We start from the raw sequence: 19,658 nt of genomic DNA on the forward strand, positions 1-19,658 counted from the left end.
CACTTAAAATGATGACAGAGGTCAGTAATTTGCACCAGAGGTACACTTCAACTGTGAGAGACAGAATGTGAAAAAAAAATCCATGAATCCACATGGTAGGATTTGTAAAGAATTTATTCGTAAATTAGGGTGGAAAATAAGTATTTGGTCACCTCAAACAAGGAAAATCTCTGGCTCTCACAGACCTGTAACGTCTTCTGTAAGAAGCGTTTCTGTCCCCCACTCGTTACCTGTATGAATGGCACCTGTTTGAACTCATCATCTGTATAAAAGACACCTGTCCACAGCCTCAAACAGTCAGACTCCAAACTCCGCCATGGCCAAGACCAAAGAGCTTTCGAAGGACACCAGGAAAAGTATTGTAGACCTGCACCAGACTGGGAAGAGTGAATCTACAATAGGCAAGCAGCTTGGTGTGAAAAAATCAACTGTGGGAGCAATCATCAGAAAATGGAAGACATACAAGACCACTGATAATCTCCCTCGATCTGGGGCTCCACGCAAGATCTCATCCCGTGGGGTCAAAATGATCATGAGAACGGTGAGCAAAGATCCCAGAACCACACGGGGGGACCTGGTGAATGACCTGCAGAGAGCTGGGACCAAAGTAACAAAGGTCACCATCAGTAACACACTACAACGGCAGGGAATCAAATCCCGCAGTGCCAGACGTGTTCCGCTGCTGAAGCCAGTGCATGTCCAGGCCCGTCTGAAGTTTGCCAGAGAGCACATGGATGATACAGCAGAGGATTGGGAGAATGTCATGTGGTCAGATGAAACCAAAGTAGAACTTTTTGGTATAAACTCAACTCGTCGTGTTTGGAGGAAGAAGAATACTGAGTTGCATCCCAAGAACACCATACCTAGTGTGAAGCATGGGGGTGGAAACATCATGCTATGGGGCTGTTTTTCTGCCAAGGGGACAGGACGACTGATCCGTGTTAAGGACAGAATGAATGGGGCCATGTATCGTGAGATTTTGAGCCAAAACCTCCTTCCATCAGTGAGAACTTTGAAGATGAAACGAGGCTGGGTCTTCCAACATGACAATGATCCAAAACACACCGCCCGGGCAACAAAGGAGTGGCTCCGTAAGAAGCATTTGAAAGTCCTGGAGTGGCCTAGCCAGTCTCCAGACCTCAACCCCATAGAAAATCTGTGGCGGGAGTTGAAAGTCCGTGTTGCTCGGCGACAGCCCCAAAACATCACTGCTCTCGAGAAGATCTGCATGGAGGAATGGGCCAAAATACCAGCTACTGTGTGTGCAAACCTGGTAAAGACCTATAGTAAACGTTTGACCTCTGTTATTGCCAACAAAGGTTATGTTACAAAGTATTGAGTTGTATTTTTGTTATTGACCAAATACTTATTTTCCACCCTGATTTACGAATAAATTCTTTACGAATCCTACCATGTGGATTCATGGATTTTTCTTTCACATTCTGTCTCTCACAGTTGAAGTGTACCTCTGGTGCAAATTACTGACCTGGGGGAACTTGCACAATCGGTGGCTGACTAAATACTTTTTTGCCCCACTGTAGATAAAATAGTCTGAACTACTTGGTATACTAAAGTCAGATCTTATATCTCTTTATAAAAAGCAGACCTCTTTTCCACGTTCATGGTGTAATGATTATGATCAAGGAAATAGTCTGTCCAGAAGGCAATAGAAGGATAAAGGTGACGCATAATGACTTAAGACCTAAAAGCTATTCTCTGACCTAATAAACAGATTATCACTGCTGTAACATCATTGATTAGGTTTTATTGCCGTCTCCTCTTTTGGCCTCACAGCCTGTTAAGGTTTTTAATAAAATGTGAATGGTAACTGAAGAGCATAATTATTATCATATTTTATATGGGACATGCCATTCAGAACAGTAATGAAACTTGCAATTTGCTGTGAGGTGTGTAGTGTGTTACCCCCTCATGTTTTCAGTGTGTGGCTCGGGGTCACTGTATATCTCTGAGAGGGTGTCAGACTTAAATTTGCCAGTGATGAGTGTGTGAGTGTGTGTTTTTTTAAGTCTTAGTGGAGTGACTGCTCAGTGACACTTCACAGAAATGGCTGTGTAGTTGTTCAGCCATTTCACTCCTCTAATGACGTGTATCATGTTTGCCTGAGATGAAAACACTCTGAATTTTACCAAAGGTTTTTTGTGCCCTATCTCTGTCATACTAAAAATAAAAAATAAAAAGTATTTAACCTCAGTTGACTGATTATCAATATTAGGAAGAATTTAAAGATTCAGATTTCTAATGTACAGACCTACCATTTAAAGGGACCGACAATTAAACACAAATTTCAGCATTAGGGTGTATATTTACACTGTGAATTAAGGTGATAGTAACCATAATAGCTCTGAGGATGACAGGTACCCGAGCCAGATGAAAGTGAGATATTGTGACACTTACACAAAAACAGACTTCAGTGGGGCTCCAATGACTAACATCAGACAGCAGTTATTTGTGAAGGTGTCACTCACTGACAGAATTCAGCACTTAATATGAAGGGGGGGTTGCAATAAATAAAGATTATTAGGTTAATTAATTATTTTGCATTTATTACTCTTTTGTATCTCCATATAATTACTCTGCACCGCTTTAATTGAATCTGAGCAGGAGCCAGCAGAAGATAATTTGTTTTCACGTTACCAAATGGTTCCAGTGTTGCCAGGCTGAGAGGAAATCGCATATAGTAGAAAAGCATAATTCATCTGGCTGAGACACTGATACTCAACCATCAGAAAGGAAATTAATTCCACTGCCTGGCTGCACAGCCAAACAACATTAAAAACAGGAATAAATAACAACAGCAACCAGGCTGAATTGGGAGCTTGCTTATCTGATATGTGGTGTGTGGGAGACTGCGTGGGTTTTTCTTATGTGCCTGTATGTGCATGAGTGAATGAGATTTGATTGGTGGGCGTATCAGTGTGTGTTGTATGTGAAGGCATTGCTTCGTTATGCATGCAAGAGCCACTATCAAACGAGAACATGACGAAAAAATGGTGTGCATATGCATCAATGTGTCCATAATTACAAAGTAGATTTCCTGGCGACTATCATGGATTGTTGACCATCTCTAAGCAAGCATTGGAGAGCGTTCAAATGAGGATTATCTCCTCCAATGCAGCACAGCAGAGTTTAGCACTGTATGTCATTGATTAAGCTTGCATATAGTACATGCCAACACGCATCCCACTTGCATAGGGTTTTTCTCTGTTTCATAACAGCTCCTCAAATGCATCCTATCTAGGAAAGACAAATTATATATAATTATATAATGTTATCGGAATATGTAAAGAAATGCAGTATAATATAGATGACAGAAAATGGAAAAAAGCTATTTTTGTGTTACAGTGATGTACTGTATAGGACATTGGTGCGTTCACTATTTTCTTAACTAGCGTGTGACGTGCAGGAATAATTATTAATAATGTGCCGTAGCAAGCTTCAGAGTTTAACATGTTTCATGTAATATTCTATTTTACATCAACGAACAACTGAACATAACTGAAAAAGCACCGAAAGAAAATGTATAACACAAAAAGTTGTGTTATTGTAATCTACACTTTTAACGAGACAGTGATTAAGTAGACTGTGTTCATTTAGAGAATCCAAGAAAAAGCAGAGATTTAATGGGAAATAAAGCTAACCTGACACTTGCAGACAAATATGACATAACGACAAAATCTGGCTTATGTATTCACATGGAGGATTAATTCTCTGCTTGATTCTGATGTCTTCTTTTGTCAGTACAGAGATGACTGTGACAGCTGAATAACTTTTTATGTCCTTACTGCACAACTAGAGTTCTAGTGAGCAGTAAGTCCCTAAAGTTTCACTTTAACCCTCTCTTTAGTTGTAAATTCAGATTCCTATAACATTTTTGTTTTACTAATGTATAAAGCATGGTCTTCTTCTCCAAAGAATTTTTCATAGGTGTAAACTATGGATTCCTTACATACACATACTCCCTCCCACTGCTATGGGGTACTGCTCAAAAATGTCTTTGATTTTCTAGCTGGAAATAACAGCTTCCTGGCACCATCCTAAAAGTAACACTTGCACAGTCTTGTCTTCTTACTTAGAAACTGAGAAGTGTGTGCTGGTAGCACAGACTGCAAGGACAGAGTAAGTGTTTCGAGTAGAGCAACGCAACAAAGCGGTGAAGTGGACAAGATAGTGTAAAGTGGCCAGGGATACATACAGTATGTGTCTGGTTGAATCATCACTGCAATAATCAACTTCAATAAAAATGTTGTTTTATTTGATTAAAACAAAAACAAAAGAGTAAAGGTGCACGTATGTGTACACACAAATTCAGGAGGATGTTTGGTAGAATAATAGTTATTTTTTTGCTCCTTAGTATTTCTTCTTATCAGTGATTAGTTGTTAATTATATATTAGTCTTTATGTTTGAAGGTGACATTGGAAGAATGGCAGTCCCCTCTTTAATCTCACTGACAGAAGCTGTGTGTGATAATTAGTTTCAGCTACTGGTTAGTTTATCAATCTCAAATCAGACAAATGATTTTGTCTTTTTTATTAATTTGTGAATACAATGGACATAATGAGTTTCAGGCTGTGCATTTATTCATGTGTAGACTCATTCATTATGCCAGTATGGTTAAGTGAAGCTTGACAGAAGCCAGAACCAAGAAAACCCTTCCTCAAATCAAAAACCCTAACCGTAAATCTTTATTTTTATTGAAAATTTTACTTTTTTGTAACTGTGTAGACTTTAAGAAATCACTGGCAAGAAAATTTGGTAACTTACGTTCAGGTGGATTTTTTGCATCCTGTGTTAGAAATAATAGATGGGCAACTTGAAGAGGTCAGAGCAGCCAACTAGTAACCTTCAAGTTGCTGGTTTGAGTCCCTGTTCAAATACTGGGTTCTCTGTCTGGGAATAGTGTCTTTCTGCATGGGAAAAAATAAACATAATAAAAAATCTTACACGATGTTAAAGTAATATTTAGAAAACTACTTTGTTCTAGTCCATATGTAGCAGCTGTATAGTTTCTACAGGCTGAAGAACACTGAAAATTATATTGCAAAGACAGACTCTCCAAAATCTGTAAATCTCTTATAGTGCCCTGCACCAAATCAGAAATGCAAATAAAGACACAGAAGCTCTTTTTCTCCCACCAAAGCATGTCAGTAAAGATCTACGCTATGTTAAAAGTGTTAGCTTAACCAAGGGAGAGCAAGAGAGAGTGTCACAACACATCTTAGCATTGCAAAAGCTACTTGTAAACCAGACCTATGCTTAAATTGAGACAGAAAAATAAAAATATAACATAAACAACATGTTGAGTCATCAGTTTTTACAAGCGGGCTTATTAAACCTCTGTGCATATGTACCTATGACGACGTTAAAAGGGTGTACAGCAGGAGATTTTGGAGCTGGCCTGTGGGCTTCCCACTCAGTAAGAAGTTAGAAATGGTACTCCTGTTTTGTGTATTATTATTGTTATTATTATTATTTACACTAGGTGAACAACAAAAATACTTTTTGTAAGTTTTGATTTGGTGTGTATTGAGTGAGCAAAAAGCTTTGTGGGTGGGCTAGCCCACACCAGATGGTATATTGGGTGGGAAGTTCAACACAGCCAGGAATTCTTTGCGTTAGCTGACTTGACAAAACTGATGGTGGTTATCAACATTCTCTGTTAAGCAAAGCTTTCTGTTTCAGGCTCTGTATACACTCACATAAAAAGGGGCATTGCATGCACAAACGATCCCTATGAGCATAGCCTACTTCAAGTTATCAGACAAATGTTACCAGAGATGATGAAAATAGCCATAAAAATTTATAAAGAGCATAAATATGTCGAACAATAAAATGTAATGCTGTTGAAAATAACATAAGAGATTGTTTCAAATTAATTATTTGAACCCCGAGACAGCGCTTTGTACTGCTGTTTGTTTCTAACATGATGACTACACATTAGAGCTCTGTGTGGATCCATCCAAACTGGAGCCATTTAAACATTAAAAGGTTGCTGTCACATAACATAATAAAGGAGATGTGGAAATCTCTTTAGTTTGTCAGCAGATTAGAGTGAAATTCATTTTACAGATTAAATTGTATTGCTGTGTGTTCTCTGCTCTCTGCTGTGTATTCAGCAATGTAAAAGAGAATGAGCAGAAGATTAGAATCAAGTAAAACAAAACAAACGAACAAACGAACAAAATTTAAAAATGTATACATTTTCTGCATTACCAGCTGAAAACATGCACATTCCATGGACAATGCAATGGACAGTTTGCACTGTTGTAACTTTACAGCTGTGCTTCATTTGTAATGCTAGTAAGTTGTGATTTCACAACCTGCACTTTTAAAACATATTTGCCCAGCGGAGACTCTGTACTGCACTTAAAACATGCTGTAAATAAAAGATTAGTGAAAATATGGTGCTTCCAGCCAATTTTAAACCAAAACTTCCAACTAGTTCAACTTATCTTACCATGGGAATTTAACCAGTTGAAAAGACACTTCACTACTGACAGCAAAAAGCAGTTTTCTGATTGTTTGGGATAAATCTGTAGTTGTTTTGCCTTTTTCTTTTTCAAGTTGTTTATACCATAATACTAACCAGTTTTAAGAGCTTTACTTGTCTAAAGTAAAGCTATCGAAGTTCATATATGGTGTTGAACAGTTTAGCCCTATTTAAAACCTTGTTAAATGTTTTGAATCCACAGAACCTTCTGCTATTGCTATAATATTTTGTGTAGAAGTTACCAACCAGAAAAAAGTATATTTTGATTATATTTTTTCATCTCTTTTTGCAAGCTTCCAGCTTAGGAAAGGTAAAGTTTTCTTCAATCATTGAACTGTGGATTAATGTACTTATGTATATTGTTCGGTGCCCTGTGACCAGTACCAATATGACTTGAAAATCAAAAACACTTGTCAGTTCTGAAAACATATGTGACAAACTGCCACAGACAGAAACGTGTATAAAATATGCATTAACATGAAATACAGTAGCAGTGGGAGGAAAAGCTTCATAGTGAAAAACTAAACTGAAGGTTAAAATTCGCAGAATCAAGGAAAAACAAACGGGAGAAAAACTGCAGGAGCTATCGTACCTGTTGGCTTTGGCAGAGTAATGCAGAGTAAAAACAGAGTAAGATGTAAAATTACATTTGGATGTAACCTGCCATTCATTATGAAAGTCACCGTTTAAAAGGGCATAAAAAGGTATGCTAAGAAAATATACACATACAGACTCATAATTATGATCAATTATCATATGCCAACATGTCACATGGACTTAAATGCAGTGTTTTCATGGGAGTGGCTTAGTGTGTTTGGGGAGTGGCTGGCTTGTTCACACATTTTGCCTTGTTCATCACTACGACAGGCAGAGCCGAAGGCTGAACGGAGATACTCAGTGTAGTACATCACATTCACTAATTGCACCATCTGTGGAGTGTTGTTCAGCTTGTTGTACAAAACCTGTGTTTAGCAGATGGGCTCGAGCGGCCAGCTAGTTGCTCCTTCCTCAAACTGCTTCACCAACTAGTTTTACAAGTTGGAAAAATAAACTTCTGCGAAACACGGCGGAGGACGCGGGCACGTTTTTGAGCGCTATCCTGACGCGCGGACTTTACTTCGTGGTATTTATTACCACTTTCCTAGAGTTTTCATTTTCCCCTTTCCTTCCCCCTCTCTGCGTCTGAAGGAGGAAAAAGGAGGTGGACCCACGCTCACTCGCCGGTCTCGTGGCTTCTTTGTATACAGCAGCAGCTGTGTGTAAATGCATGGGCACACAGCGTCTGCTGCTCTTTGAGGGACAGCTTCCTGGGCTCAGTCCAGCGTTCATGTGGATTTCCACAGAAATGAAGCGACTGGTGTAAGGTGTAAAAAGAGGAATATCCTAACTTTACCTGTCCCCCTTTCTCTTACCGTAATATCTCGTTTAACCCAACAAAGCTTGGGTCAGTTTCGCCGCCTTTCTTTCTCCATCTATCTGTGCGCTTGGATTGTAGAACAGAAACAAATTGAGCTCCGTGCAGAGCAGGCTACAACTACAGCTGCGCGGCTCCCTCACACACCATGGATGTAAGATTTTATCCGACTGCCGGTGGAAATTCTATTCCGGGAGATCCACCAAACCTGGATTTTGCCCACTGTTTGGGCTACTACAACTTCAATAAGGTGAGAAATCCTTCCCGTTTCGCGCCGTAGTGTTGTTTTGTGTTGTGCGATCACGTTGGGACTGGAACCACTAGTACACAGTTTTTAGCTTAATTATTGAAACTCTGACCGATATTAAGTTGATTTAATTAGAATTCCCCTTACTCACTTCCTCCTTCCTTGAATCAGAGTTCTCTTTCCGCCTAATCAGTACTTTCCTCTCTTGCCGCAAACTTTGTTGTTGTTCATTAGGAAAGGAAACGGGAGCACAGGACAAGTGTAGCGGCACAGTGTTACTTTTTGTCCAGCTCAAACCTGCCTCGTCGCACTGCTAAACTCTCACAGACTGATGTGCTCCACAGTCATGGGCGCTGTTGCCTTTAGGGTTCCGTGTTTCTCAACATCCTGTCATTACAGTTCAAATGTGATTTAAACAAAAAAAAGATGTAGGCTGTCAGGTACCTGCTCTTCTTCATGACCGGCCACGTCATGCAGTTAAATAAAATGACAACACGATAAAGAAATGGTTGTTGGTCGTTTGGTTAACTGCTGTGTATTTAACCTCATTTTCAAACCGCCTTCAGTTCATGTTGTTCACTGCATTTGCAAGCAGTTCTTAGAATGAGCTCCAAGTATCATATTCCTCATTAACATTTCAGGGGGAAAAAAGCATGCACAAGCAGAAAGAGGAATGGACAGCTCACTATCTGTTCCGTATGAATCTATTCATTGTCAGCGTTGCGCCGTGTTGTGCACTTATCTTACCCATGGCATCAGTTAAACTCTTGACTGTCATACTGTGCACTACAGTTTTATCTGCCCACTGCCAGGTTGCATGATGTATTTGCATTGTTTACATGTTGATCTGTTCGCTTCCTCGCATTTGTATACAAACGCCACCGTGTCCGAGCTGTGAATAAGAACAAAGCTGAAGTTTAATAACTCTTGCAACTGGAGCTTATGAGGTTATGTAAAACACAGTTGATGATTTGTAATGTTTTGTCAGTGATGTAACACGCGCACTGTTAGGCCTGTGATCAGTCACTAACTTGACTCTCTTGTATAACAGCAGGAGAGAACATCATTGTGGCAGTCAAAAAGAACAGTTTTTTATGAAGTTTAAACAATGATACCCCCCCCCCCCCCCCCCCACCCCCAAACACACACAGACACACATGCACACTTAGACACGACACACTACCCCCCTCTCAAATTATTCAGCCCCGTAATGCAGCTCTATTTGCAATCTGATGCTGCTTAAAACAGTTACCAGGTTTGTCTCAGTGTTTCATCAGCTCTTTGTCATTTGGCCAAGTTGTCATATGTGCCCAATTTCATCATGTCTTCATCAGCCTCAAGAAACTTTAACCACATTGCTTTGAATTGGTGTAAAAGTTGAAGTGCGATTTTATTCCTGCTCATAAAATCCCCGGGTCAAGTGAAATTTTCCATCTGTAACAGTAATTGGCCACAATGCAAAAGGAGGCATAGAGTGAGAGAGAGGGTGGTGAGAAGGTGCTTATCCAGTATCTCTACCAGTTACGTTGGAAAGAGGAAGAGAGAGAGAGAGAGTACAAAGCATGCATTTCATGCTAATTACAATGCCTTTCCACTGTGAACAAATAGGCTCTTTTGCATGCATCTTTCAAATAAGCCTCCAATTTATTTGAATCGGCTTGCTGAAAGGTAGCACAATGCAGAGCGGTTAGTCATCTAAAAGATGTGGCATGCTTACAAGTCACAGAGCTGAAGCATTACTTCTTTAATCTATTTATAAGCTGTCACAGCACCTTTTGCGAGCAGCCAAACTTTCACTAGATTTACAGTTTTGATTTGAAAACAGGCAATACCCACTCAAAATGCTGGTGCAGGAAATGTTCAATTTTAATGACAAGAGAGACAGAAGGGCCCAGAGGCACTTTCAAACATCAGAGATTCTTTTAAATTTACAGAAAAATCCAAACGAGTGGCACAAACTTAATTAGGTGCTGCAGTCATGACTAATGAAGCTGCCATTTCTTTCCCTTTTTTTGGCACAGAGATGAAGGTGCTGAGGAGAAACATGCCACAACTTCACAAAGCTGAATAATTCTCATATAAAATCTATTTTGTGAGAAAAATTCCCTTGTTGCAGTTTGGAGAAATTAAACACGGTTTCTCTATTGAAACTGAAATTGTAAAGGCTTATTTCTGTGGGTTATAAACATTGACTACAGCGTGTGCAGGGTGAGTGACGAGGCTGTCACAGTGGGGTCTATTTCTCTTAAACTACCTTGACTCGAGGGTGAACACGGAACAGGTATGCTCAAGGGCAAAAACACCAAGGCTCCTACTTTTACTGATTGGTTGTTACTTCAGGTAGCGTTGTTTTCAATTTATCTGATAATGACTATTGGTTTTCCTGGCTCTTTGGATTCTTCTAACAACACCAGGTTGTAGTCGGTAAAATTTATAAAAGTTCCCTTTTGAAGTTTGATAAACTTTTTAAATCTGTGTATGAGCTCGTACATATATATGCACTTATTTATTATTCAAAGAGATTTCAGTGATGCAACATGGTTAAGGCTGCTTGTTTTCTCTAGGCAAGCTCCTCAGTCAGGCACAACATAAACCAAAGACAAAGAGCTGTTTGGATTTAACTAGTTTTGGTATTTGTAAAAGTCAAATGTGATTGAGTTTAATGGTTTCTTGAAAGAGACCCTCTGTTATAGCCATATTTATTGCCATCTGGTCTTTTTTTCCTAAAGGTTTAATAATGTTTCAGATACAGTATCCATTTAGTGTGGGCTTTCATTACCTCCAGGCGCCAAGAAATCACCAACAGATGTTAATACAAACTCCTCACCTGCACTGGTGCTAACACTGAAGGTTTATTTGGAAAACTAATACCAGCACCACTGAGACATTATAATTCATTGCAGTTGAGAATTGACCATACATTGGAGTATTTTAATGGCAGTATAGCAGAGGGATGTAGATAAACACATTGCTATGAGATTCTGTAGCCTTTGTACATGACAAAAGCTACAGAAGGGGGGGGAAGTCTTGCAGGATCTCTGCTGTGTTGCTGTGTAGTGCTGTTAAGAGACATACAACAGTTTGTGCTTAATGAAGCATTTTAAAAGGAAAGGGCAAACTATAATTAAACATCTTAGAAATTTGTGACTAGGCTTTTTTTTAATAATGTTGTCAGCATTTTAACAATTTATATATTCAAAAATCATATTTGCTGACTGTGTCTGGGAAAAAAAAAATCCAAACTGTAGACCTGTTTCATCAACCAATTAACTTGCAAAGGTAACAAACTGATTACTGATTAAGGCAGGGTTAATAGTTTGGCGGTTGCACTGTACACTGATTTTTAGATGCACATGCTGTGTTTGCTGTTGCATGAAACCACAGACTATTAACAACAGGTAGTGCCAAATCAACTTGGACTCAGTTGTTAAGGATTACAGCCTTATGTGCAGCATAATAAGTCTTTTCTGAGAAATGATCTTGATGACAAATCCTCTTTAGCTACACATGCTTTATTTTGTTGTTTTTCGACCACATATTGATAAAGGACTCTGGATAATTTGTTTATTGTCGGCTTTGTATTTTATCATCCATAAGCTATAATATGACAGACTAGCTCTGCTGTTATTCCCTGATTAGAAAGTTCTTCAAGACCCAAAATGATGCACTTCTTAAAGGATTTTACTGAGCGGGGGAAATGGGCCGTAGGCCATGAACTACTTAGTTTATATGAGCTCTACTGACACATGCATATGTAAGGAAACCAGGAACAACACAGATTTTAAGGTCTGGAGGAAGTGAATTAATGTAGCTTCACATTAGCTAACCCCTGGGCAATAACCTCTTTTGTCCAAAGCATAGTACGTCAGGTTTCTTTTGTCTCTGCTGTCACTTAAGCTCCAGCGGGAGGGAAGGGGTTAACTCTCTTAACCAGGGGGCCTTGTGCATCTCTCCAGTGTACACAGCTGGTGCCATTTCATCACACACATTCTAAACATATCCAAACACAACTTTAAATGTGTGTGTGCGGTAATGCCGTGTGTGCGTGTCTTGGGGAGGGGCAGGGAGGCTGTCTGCTTTGTCAAACTCAACACTTGATGGATATGACTCCAAGGTGCATGTTAAATGTTTAAATGTCCAAGAAGTGAATAGCTGATGTGTTTTGCTGAGTCCTTTAATTGTAGCTTGTCAGGAGATGTAGTTCAGCAGATTTATTAAACACCTAATTTTCCCAGTGAGACAAGAGAGTGTTATTTTTAGTTTGTTCTACACGAAGACGCACTGTGCACTTGGAGCTCCTGTCTGTAAGAATGACTGCTATATGTGGCAGACGGCACTACACGTATTTTGTAAATGCCCAGCTCCATTTTCTGCATGCCATTTCTTCTGAGCAACATTAATGGTTGTTGCTTTGATCCCACAAGCATTCTGCAACTGTATGACAATCTGATCCAACAGAGTGGAAAACATAACATCAGGTTGTCCACTTTGTTTATGAGGTGGATGTGACAAATCCTCCAGCTCTGAAATCTTCAACAGACATAGACCATTACCCAGATCAGCACTCGTAAAGACCTTCTGTAATCTTGCCATCACTGCTCATAAATCCACTTCATTACATCTCCTTGTGCATTACTCAGTGTGGTTCATTTAGGCAGACCTCACACCATGAAGTTATTTCCCAACTGGTCGATTTGCAAACCATAAGGCACCATTCTATAGACAAGAACCATCTTGCTGTGCTGATTTGGTCTTGATGTAATCTCATGTCCAATGAAAAATAGGGGAAACCACATTAAAAGCAAAAAAGAAATCATGCTTGGATATGGAGTGTCTTAGTGCTGTAGGCTTTCCTTGTGCGTATAGTTTCACCTCAAGGATCCACTCCACTGTTGTCTGTCCTCGCCCTGCTTAATAAAATGACAAATTCTCCCTTTTGACTATGTGTAGCTATGTGGCTGTTTCAAAAACATCTCTTCCAGTGGTATAAAGAGAACAGATGCACAGTGTTGTCATGTAAACAACATCACTACACCGTTCAAATCATGAATCATAACAAAAGATTATGGTAAGTTATTACAGAAGAGTTGTTGTTTTTCTTTTCAGTGTTTTAAGGACTTTCTGGATAAATCAACACTTGTTCTCATTTGGATAGCTTTAAAAAAAGTAAATTAACATCATTTAGATCTTTAAGTTCTTAGTTACATGTGGAGCCGTGTTATGACTTTTCTCAAATATCTAATTAGTTAATGCATCATTAAAGTTCAAATGAAAAAATGACAGTAATAATTTCACTGCTGACTTCATTAAAACATATGTTGAAATTGTATGGCAAAGCATTAGCATGAGCTGAGCTCACTTAAAAAGCACCCATAACTCAAGAGATACACCAAAAGATGGAACTCATCTAGACCACAGAGTTCCCTATAAAAGTGGAGAAGATGACATTGTCCAGGTCAGCGAGGGGGTTGAGATTTAGCTTTAGGGTTTGATGTCTTAAGATAAGACTGAGAGTTTACTCAAATACCAAACAGAGTTGGCGTACAAGAGGTTTGTTAAGCTGTGACATGAGGAGGTACGCAATATGTACGATTTTTTTTTTTAGTTTTAAAACAATAAGTTAAATGATTGACAGTGTGGAAAAATTAATGGTTGTGAGGTTATGTCAAAGGTGTCTGTGTCATTGCAGAGGTTGTCTGAAGCGCAAAGTAGCACTCACCCAAATCCTCATGGGATTGTAGTCTGTAATCCCGAGGTACAGCACTACAAGATCATATTTTTTATGGAATGGTGTCTATGATTCTTGTTGATCATATGACAGGAAATTAATGAAATGGTAAATGGTTTTTGAAAAGAAGGATTAACTAAGAGGTTTTGTGTTAGCATATGTTACCAATAGCATGGTTCCTTGCACACATGTTGTTGTGTACAATTCTTAAACGACACCAACCTCTTCTAGTGTAATGCACCTTTAAGTTATGTAAGGCCAAAGATATCATTAACCTTCAGAAGTTCTATTGAATGAGTCAATGCTGTGCCCATTTTTGTTCAAGACAGAGCCCCTTAAGAGAGATTTTTCCACTATGATCAACTGTTTTAATCTGGTTTTGGCTCACTACATTTTTGACAGCTTCAACCTTGTTGACTTATTAAAAGGAGGAAGAAGAACCCCCTGTGCTCCAGAAAACAGTTTCTAACCATGAATTAAGCAGTTTCAAAAGGACCAGTCAATCACTTCTGGTTGGCTGATTCAATAAGTGTTGTGTCCCTTTAGTGGTTAGCCTCGCTGTTAAGACGCATTCATTTTTAAAGCTTTCCAGAGAGGCCGCCATCCCATGTTTCATAGATCTAATGTCCAATTCTCTTAATGGGCTCACAGACTGTATCAAAACATTCTGCAGTTTTCCTTTTAACTTGACTTGCTTGACTTAAGCCTTTGGCTCTTTGTCAAGTGCACAGGCCACTGATGGATGTCTCATACAGTTATGGGTAATATTTTCTTAGCAGTGCAGGTTGAATTTATCGCTTCTGTTTTCACATTTAGACTTTATTCTTTCAGCTTTTCCTAATTTCTGCATCTAAATGACCTTTGAGTTAGATAAATACTGAAAACTATTCAAAATTGAGATATTTTACTGAAAGGCATAAACGCTGGTTGGGGGTTGAATTTGTTATATGCTTCAGTTTGCTTTAACCGTTAAACCGAAACCAGCCTCGTCATAGGTATTATTATTCATGATCCCAACCTTTGTTCATATATCAGGTTGAGTGTGAATTTCTCTCTCATTACAGGGCTATGAGCTGCAGGTGTGTAGTATTACTTGTTACACAGTGTGATTAATCCTCCCTTTTTTCTGCTGCCCCCCTCCTACATCACACATTCCCATAATGCAGCTTGTTACCAGGTTGCACTAAAAGGACTGACAATAGTAGCAGGTGTGCAAATATCCCTTAGACCCGTTGGACAAAGAGCTTAAATAATGTAGGTAAATAAAACTTTTGTTTGAATGGCGAAATGGATGGCATGTTTTCAAGCAGAACTGCATCAGAGTTCAAGGAAGACTAACTTGAAAGAAAACCTGTTTATCATGCAGGAAACGATGAAAGCACTCCTTTAAAAATAAAAAATTAGATGTATTTGACACTTTCTGGTAAAATTTATAACCTTGATTACCGTTTTGTCCCCTGTTTACACGATGTCTCAAACAAAGTGTGAGTCAGTTAGATGATATTTTCTTTTCATATAATAACTACCATAGCAGGAATACTGCTGCCTACAGACCTGCGTTACCCCTTGAACAAGAGTTTTAATAGTCCCCAGAGTTAAAAAAAAATCTGCTATCTCAACCTGCAGCACCTTGATTCAATCTTCTATAAACATACTTAAGACTGATAGGAGTCCTCTGATATGACTACTGTGGGGGGTTTTTTTGTCATCGTTATTCAGTTGCAGTGAATCAAGCTCTTGTTACACAGCGCTGATTGCTCGAGGATTGTCTTTTTCTTTTTAGTCCCTAAGGGGAGTGAAACAGCTCTTCTTAAATGTTTGCCCTTTAATATCTCTTTCATACCTTGGTTTGTCAGAAATGTCTTTGTATCCATTTCTTTAACAAGGCCACAGGAATTCAACAACAATAACTTGTATTTCAGCTGTCTGTTTTGCCATCACTCTCTTTATTTCTGCGCAGACCCGACCTGAAGAATGAGACACGGCACACTGAACTTTTTCAATATTGATCTAAGATGATAATCTTTTCCTCGCCCTCAACCAACAGCTTTTTTTATGGCTCCCATAAATCCAGAAAGATTTTAATCTCTATTTGTCAGGAGTAAATCCTGTGGGGAACTCAAATTAAAAATATTCAGCATTTAAAAATAAAAAACAAAATAGGAAAAAAAACCTCTTGTCTTCCGTCTGACATTATTCTTTTGGTTATAATTGCCCATCAGCTGTCCTCATTTGAATAAACAGCTCTCAACATGTTACTGAAATAACACTGCTTTGAGAATTCTTCCAAGAGATTTTCTATTTGATGAAAATCATGCAGTATTCATGAATCTATCTAGTTTTTATTCAGTTCCACAATAAAAAGGAACAATGGACACAGCCTCAGTAAAAGCTCCAACCACATAATAAAGGTCCATTCTCCAGAAACCTCAATTGCGGGATTATGAATGGAGGCCATGAAATTCTTGAGTCAACTTCTGATATTTCTGAGGTGAAATTGAGGCTCATTCACAGTATGTCCTTGTTTACTGTCATGTGCATGTATGTTTCTGCTGGCTTGTGAGCTCTTGCATGTGGTCGTAGTGTGGGATGGCAGAAGTAGAAACAAGATCAAGGTCTGTGAGGCCTTTACATTGGCCAGGGCTTTCCTTCTGCGGACAGCCACTGACAATTCATTTAAATGACATTCCTTCCAAGGAAACTGATCGAGTTTCTAATCTGTGGTGGTTCTGACTCAATAGTGTAACTTTTCAAATACCTGCACAACCTTGGAAAACATTTTTTTAAGGAGTTCCAATATTATTTTTCTCCCCCGCTGATAAACAAGAAGAGAAACTGAATGATTACAATGTTTCCAAAGCATTACAGGCATCTGATTAAAGTGTTAGGTTGGAGTTAGCCAAGGTTAACCGTCCATAATGAAACACTTTGAAAATAATGATACGCTGCATGGTTTTATGAAGGCTTGTGGCTGCTCAGCTCAGCAGTGGTGACCTTCAGCAGTTCCACGAGCTAATCGTGGCAATCCCGCAGCACCCCTGTAGTTTTGAGAGTCCATTAGCTTCTGATATGCATCCAGGAGAGCAGAGCTTGCACAAGGTCTTCCTCTTAAACCATCCTTGTGTCACTGAGGTGCCTGGCCAACTTCCCTTTCAAGTGACACCGAGAGATTTGTCGTCAGCTCCCACTTTGATTTGAATGCGGCTGTTAATATTTTATGGGTTTATTGTTTTGCCTTGTGCATTAATGCATAAGACTATGGTGTCAAATTCTCCTATATCCCCAAGTCTGAGAGGTTTATCAGTAATTGGCACTTCTACTAAATGTTCTCGAGCTGTTGTTAATTGCTTGTTTAACAGCCAGTAAATTCTGTTTGAATAGTGTTGCTGTTGAAATAGCATTGCATCGGGTTCTGCAAATAAGTATTTTTGCTGATTTGTACCATTTTCTGCTGTGTGGGTGGGGTGGGTAGAGTGGGATGCATGTAAATTGCTGCATTATTCTGCTGGCATGCTTGACAATCAGGCAAATTCCTAACAGCTTTAGTTGATTTAACATTCAATTTCAATCAAACATGTACGAACATGCACCCAGCTTGTAGCATGATACTCGGTTTAGTCAGTCCTAACATAGCTGTTGACAGGTAAAGGGACAACGATGTGTTCATCTTTTAGTGTTGGAATCCACAATAATGCATTCCCAACAGGAACTAATTAACAAATAAGAATAATTGCCCAGTTCTTTCATTCATCACCACAGTCTCTCATAACATGCAAGCTTCAAGCAGGAACAACAAAGTAGTACATAAATCAAAGTAGTTTCCTTTGCCAAGCCAGAACCCCCTGGGAGGTACCTTGGTGCTTAATTAAAATCCAGAAGGATCATGTTTTAAGTGTAGGTGAGCGAGCACTGAATAACAATGACAAACCATGCCCCAGAGCATTAGTGGTGTGTTTTTGAAAAAGAATAACAACATCGTTTTCTTTTTTTTCCCCTTGTAGAAAATAAATGAGATTTAATGTGAAAGAAGAAAGCTGTTTTCAGTACGTTTTGGCACACGGATATTTGTAAATGTAGCCTTGTCTCCAGAACCGGACAAAATCAGGATTGACATATTAATGTTATAATTAAGCATACAGAATTAAAATGAAACGGCTCATTGTTACACATTTGATGTTCTTTCTTTCTGCGCACTGTTTCCTATTCCTGATTTTGGTTTGCGAGTCCTCACATGTATAAACCAACTGCAGAATATAAAGGTGCACTTGGGAAATTGTCACTACAATATCTGTATTGGAACATAGAGATTTATGTCAAATGGATGGTCACAGTGGCAGACCTTCAGGCTATTGTTGTCCCTGATCTTTGAGGTTACAGATCTGATGTTTCTGCACTCTCTGCCCTTCAACCAGTGATACAGTGGGAAATGATTAAATCCACACAATGTGGAGTCACATTTTAAACAGATGACGATCAGAATATAAACTGTCCTACATACATGCTGTTTCTGCAAGCGTTATAACTCTGATGTTCACTGGCTCCCAGGAAAGGCTAAAAAAGGAAAAGTACATTTCAAAAGGGAATGTGTAGTTATCAGGAGAAGAAAAACTCTCCCAAGTCAAATCCGCTCAATTACAGAGCTCTGGAGAGCTATCCCCAAGCAGCCCTTCCATTGGCTAATCAGTCACAGAAAATTGTAGTGGTGAATATTTCAGACTCGACATATTTGAATAAAGCCATCATGATTATTTCACTGTTGTACAGTACTCTCGAATAATTTTCACAGCCTTCAGCTGGGGCCAGCATAAACTGCATAACTCCTGATTTTTTCTTTTCTTTTTTTTAAAAAGCAAGGGAAAAGTCAAGGGAGAAAAGCAGACACAAGGGCTGTCAGTCAATGTGGCAAGCTAATTGGGTCGATCTCTTTAGCGAAAGATGAATGAAGAGATTAACTCTCCCTATGTGTCCAGTGAATCTCCCCCTCTGGCTCCAGGTAAATTAGCCGATGACAAGTTGACAGTGGGATTTCTGTTCCGCACTCCTGCTTAAACCTGTAGTCGGTAGTTTACAGCATGGCGCCCCCTGTTGAAATCACTGATTTTTCTCATCACAGGCTTTGTTTATATATTGATTAATTGGATCGGTGGAATTTATCTTTCTAGGTTTGTTACACGACTACTCCAGAGTGGGTTTTCATATACATGTCGGCCATTTACATTTAGCTGCTCTTCACCTCTGCAAGATATCACATATAGAGATGATCTCTATGGACTGTAGTGTTTATATTTACACTGGCAGAGGATTGGTGATGGGTCAAACAAACCTAATGAAGATAAATGAAGAGTGATGGGAGAACATGTGCGCAGAAAGGTGCGAGTTGAGAGTAGATTGTCGTTCTGTCATTTATTTTAGTGGAAGAACTCAGCATGGTCCTAAAATAGAGGGCAAGGCTCAAATACAGAAAATGTCAGTGACCCCCCCCCCCCCCTTTTTTTTTCCCCCCCCCCTTAGCCGCCTGCACTGAAATTAGATAAAAATAGCTCAAAGGGAGTTGTTGTCAAAGCAGAAAATAAGCATACCTGTACAGAGAGGATTTTTACAGGTATAATGTATATGATTATTTTCTCTTGTGTGATACCATCGTTAGGGAAATTAAGTCCAGATATGGTTGCTTTTGATTGGCCACAGACTGACAAGTCTTATTAAACAAATGCTTTTGCATTAGTTTTTGTTTAAAAAAAAAATGTGTAAACACTTTCC

At 39.1% G+C, this 19,658-nt stretch overlaps 1 protein-coding gene across 1 annotated transcript in view; it reads left to right on the plus strand.

Annotated features, from left to right (window-relative positions):
- The first annotated feature begins 7,331 nt into the window (after positions 1-7,331).
- tox3 (TOX high mobility group box family member 3) overlaps positions 7,332-19,658 on the plus strand; it is a 37,613-nt gene continuing 25,286 nt past the window's right edge. Inside the window, exon 1 of the mRNA XM_026173773.1 lies at positions 7,332-8,173. Coding sequence (XP_026029558.1) covers positions 8,072-8,173 — 102 coding nt within the window. The 5' untranslated portion in view covers positions 7,332-8,071. The remainder of the gene's footprint in view (positions 8,174-19,658) is intronic.

This window comes from Astatotilapia calliptera, chromosome 1 (assembly GCF_900246225.1).
Source record: "Astatotilapia calliptera chromosome 1, fAstCal1.2, whole genome shotgun sequence".
Classification (NCBI taxonomy): domain Eukaryota; kingdom Metazoa; phylum Chordata; class Actinopteri; order Cichliformes; family Cichlidae; genus Astatotilapia; species Astatotilapia calliptera.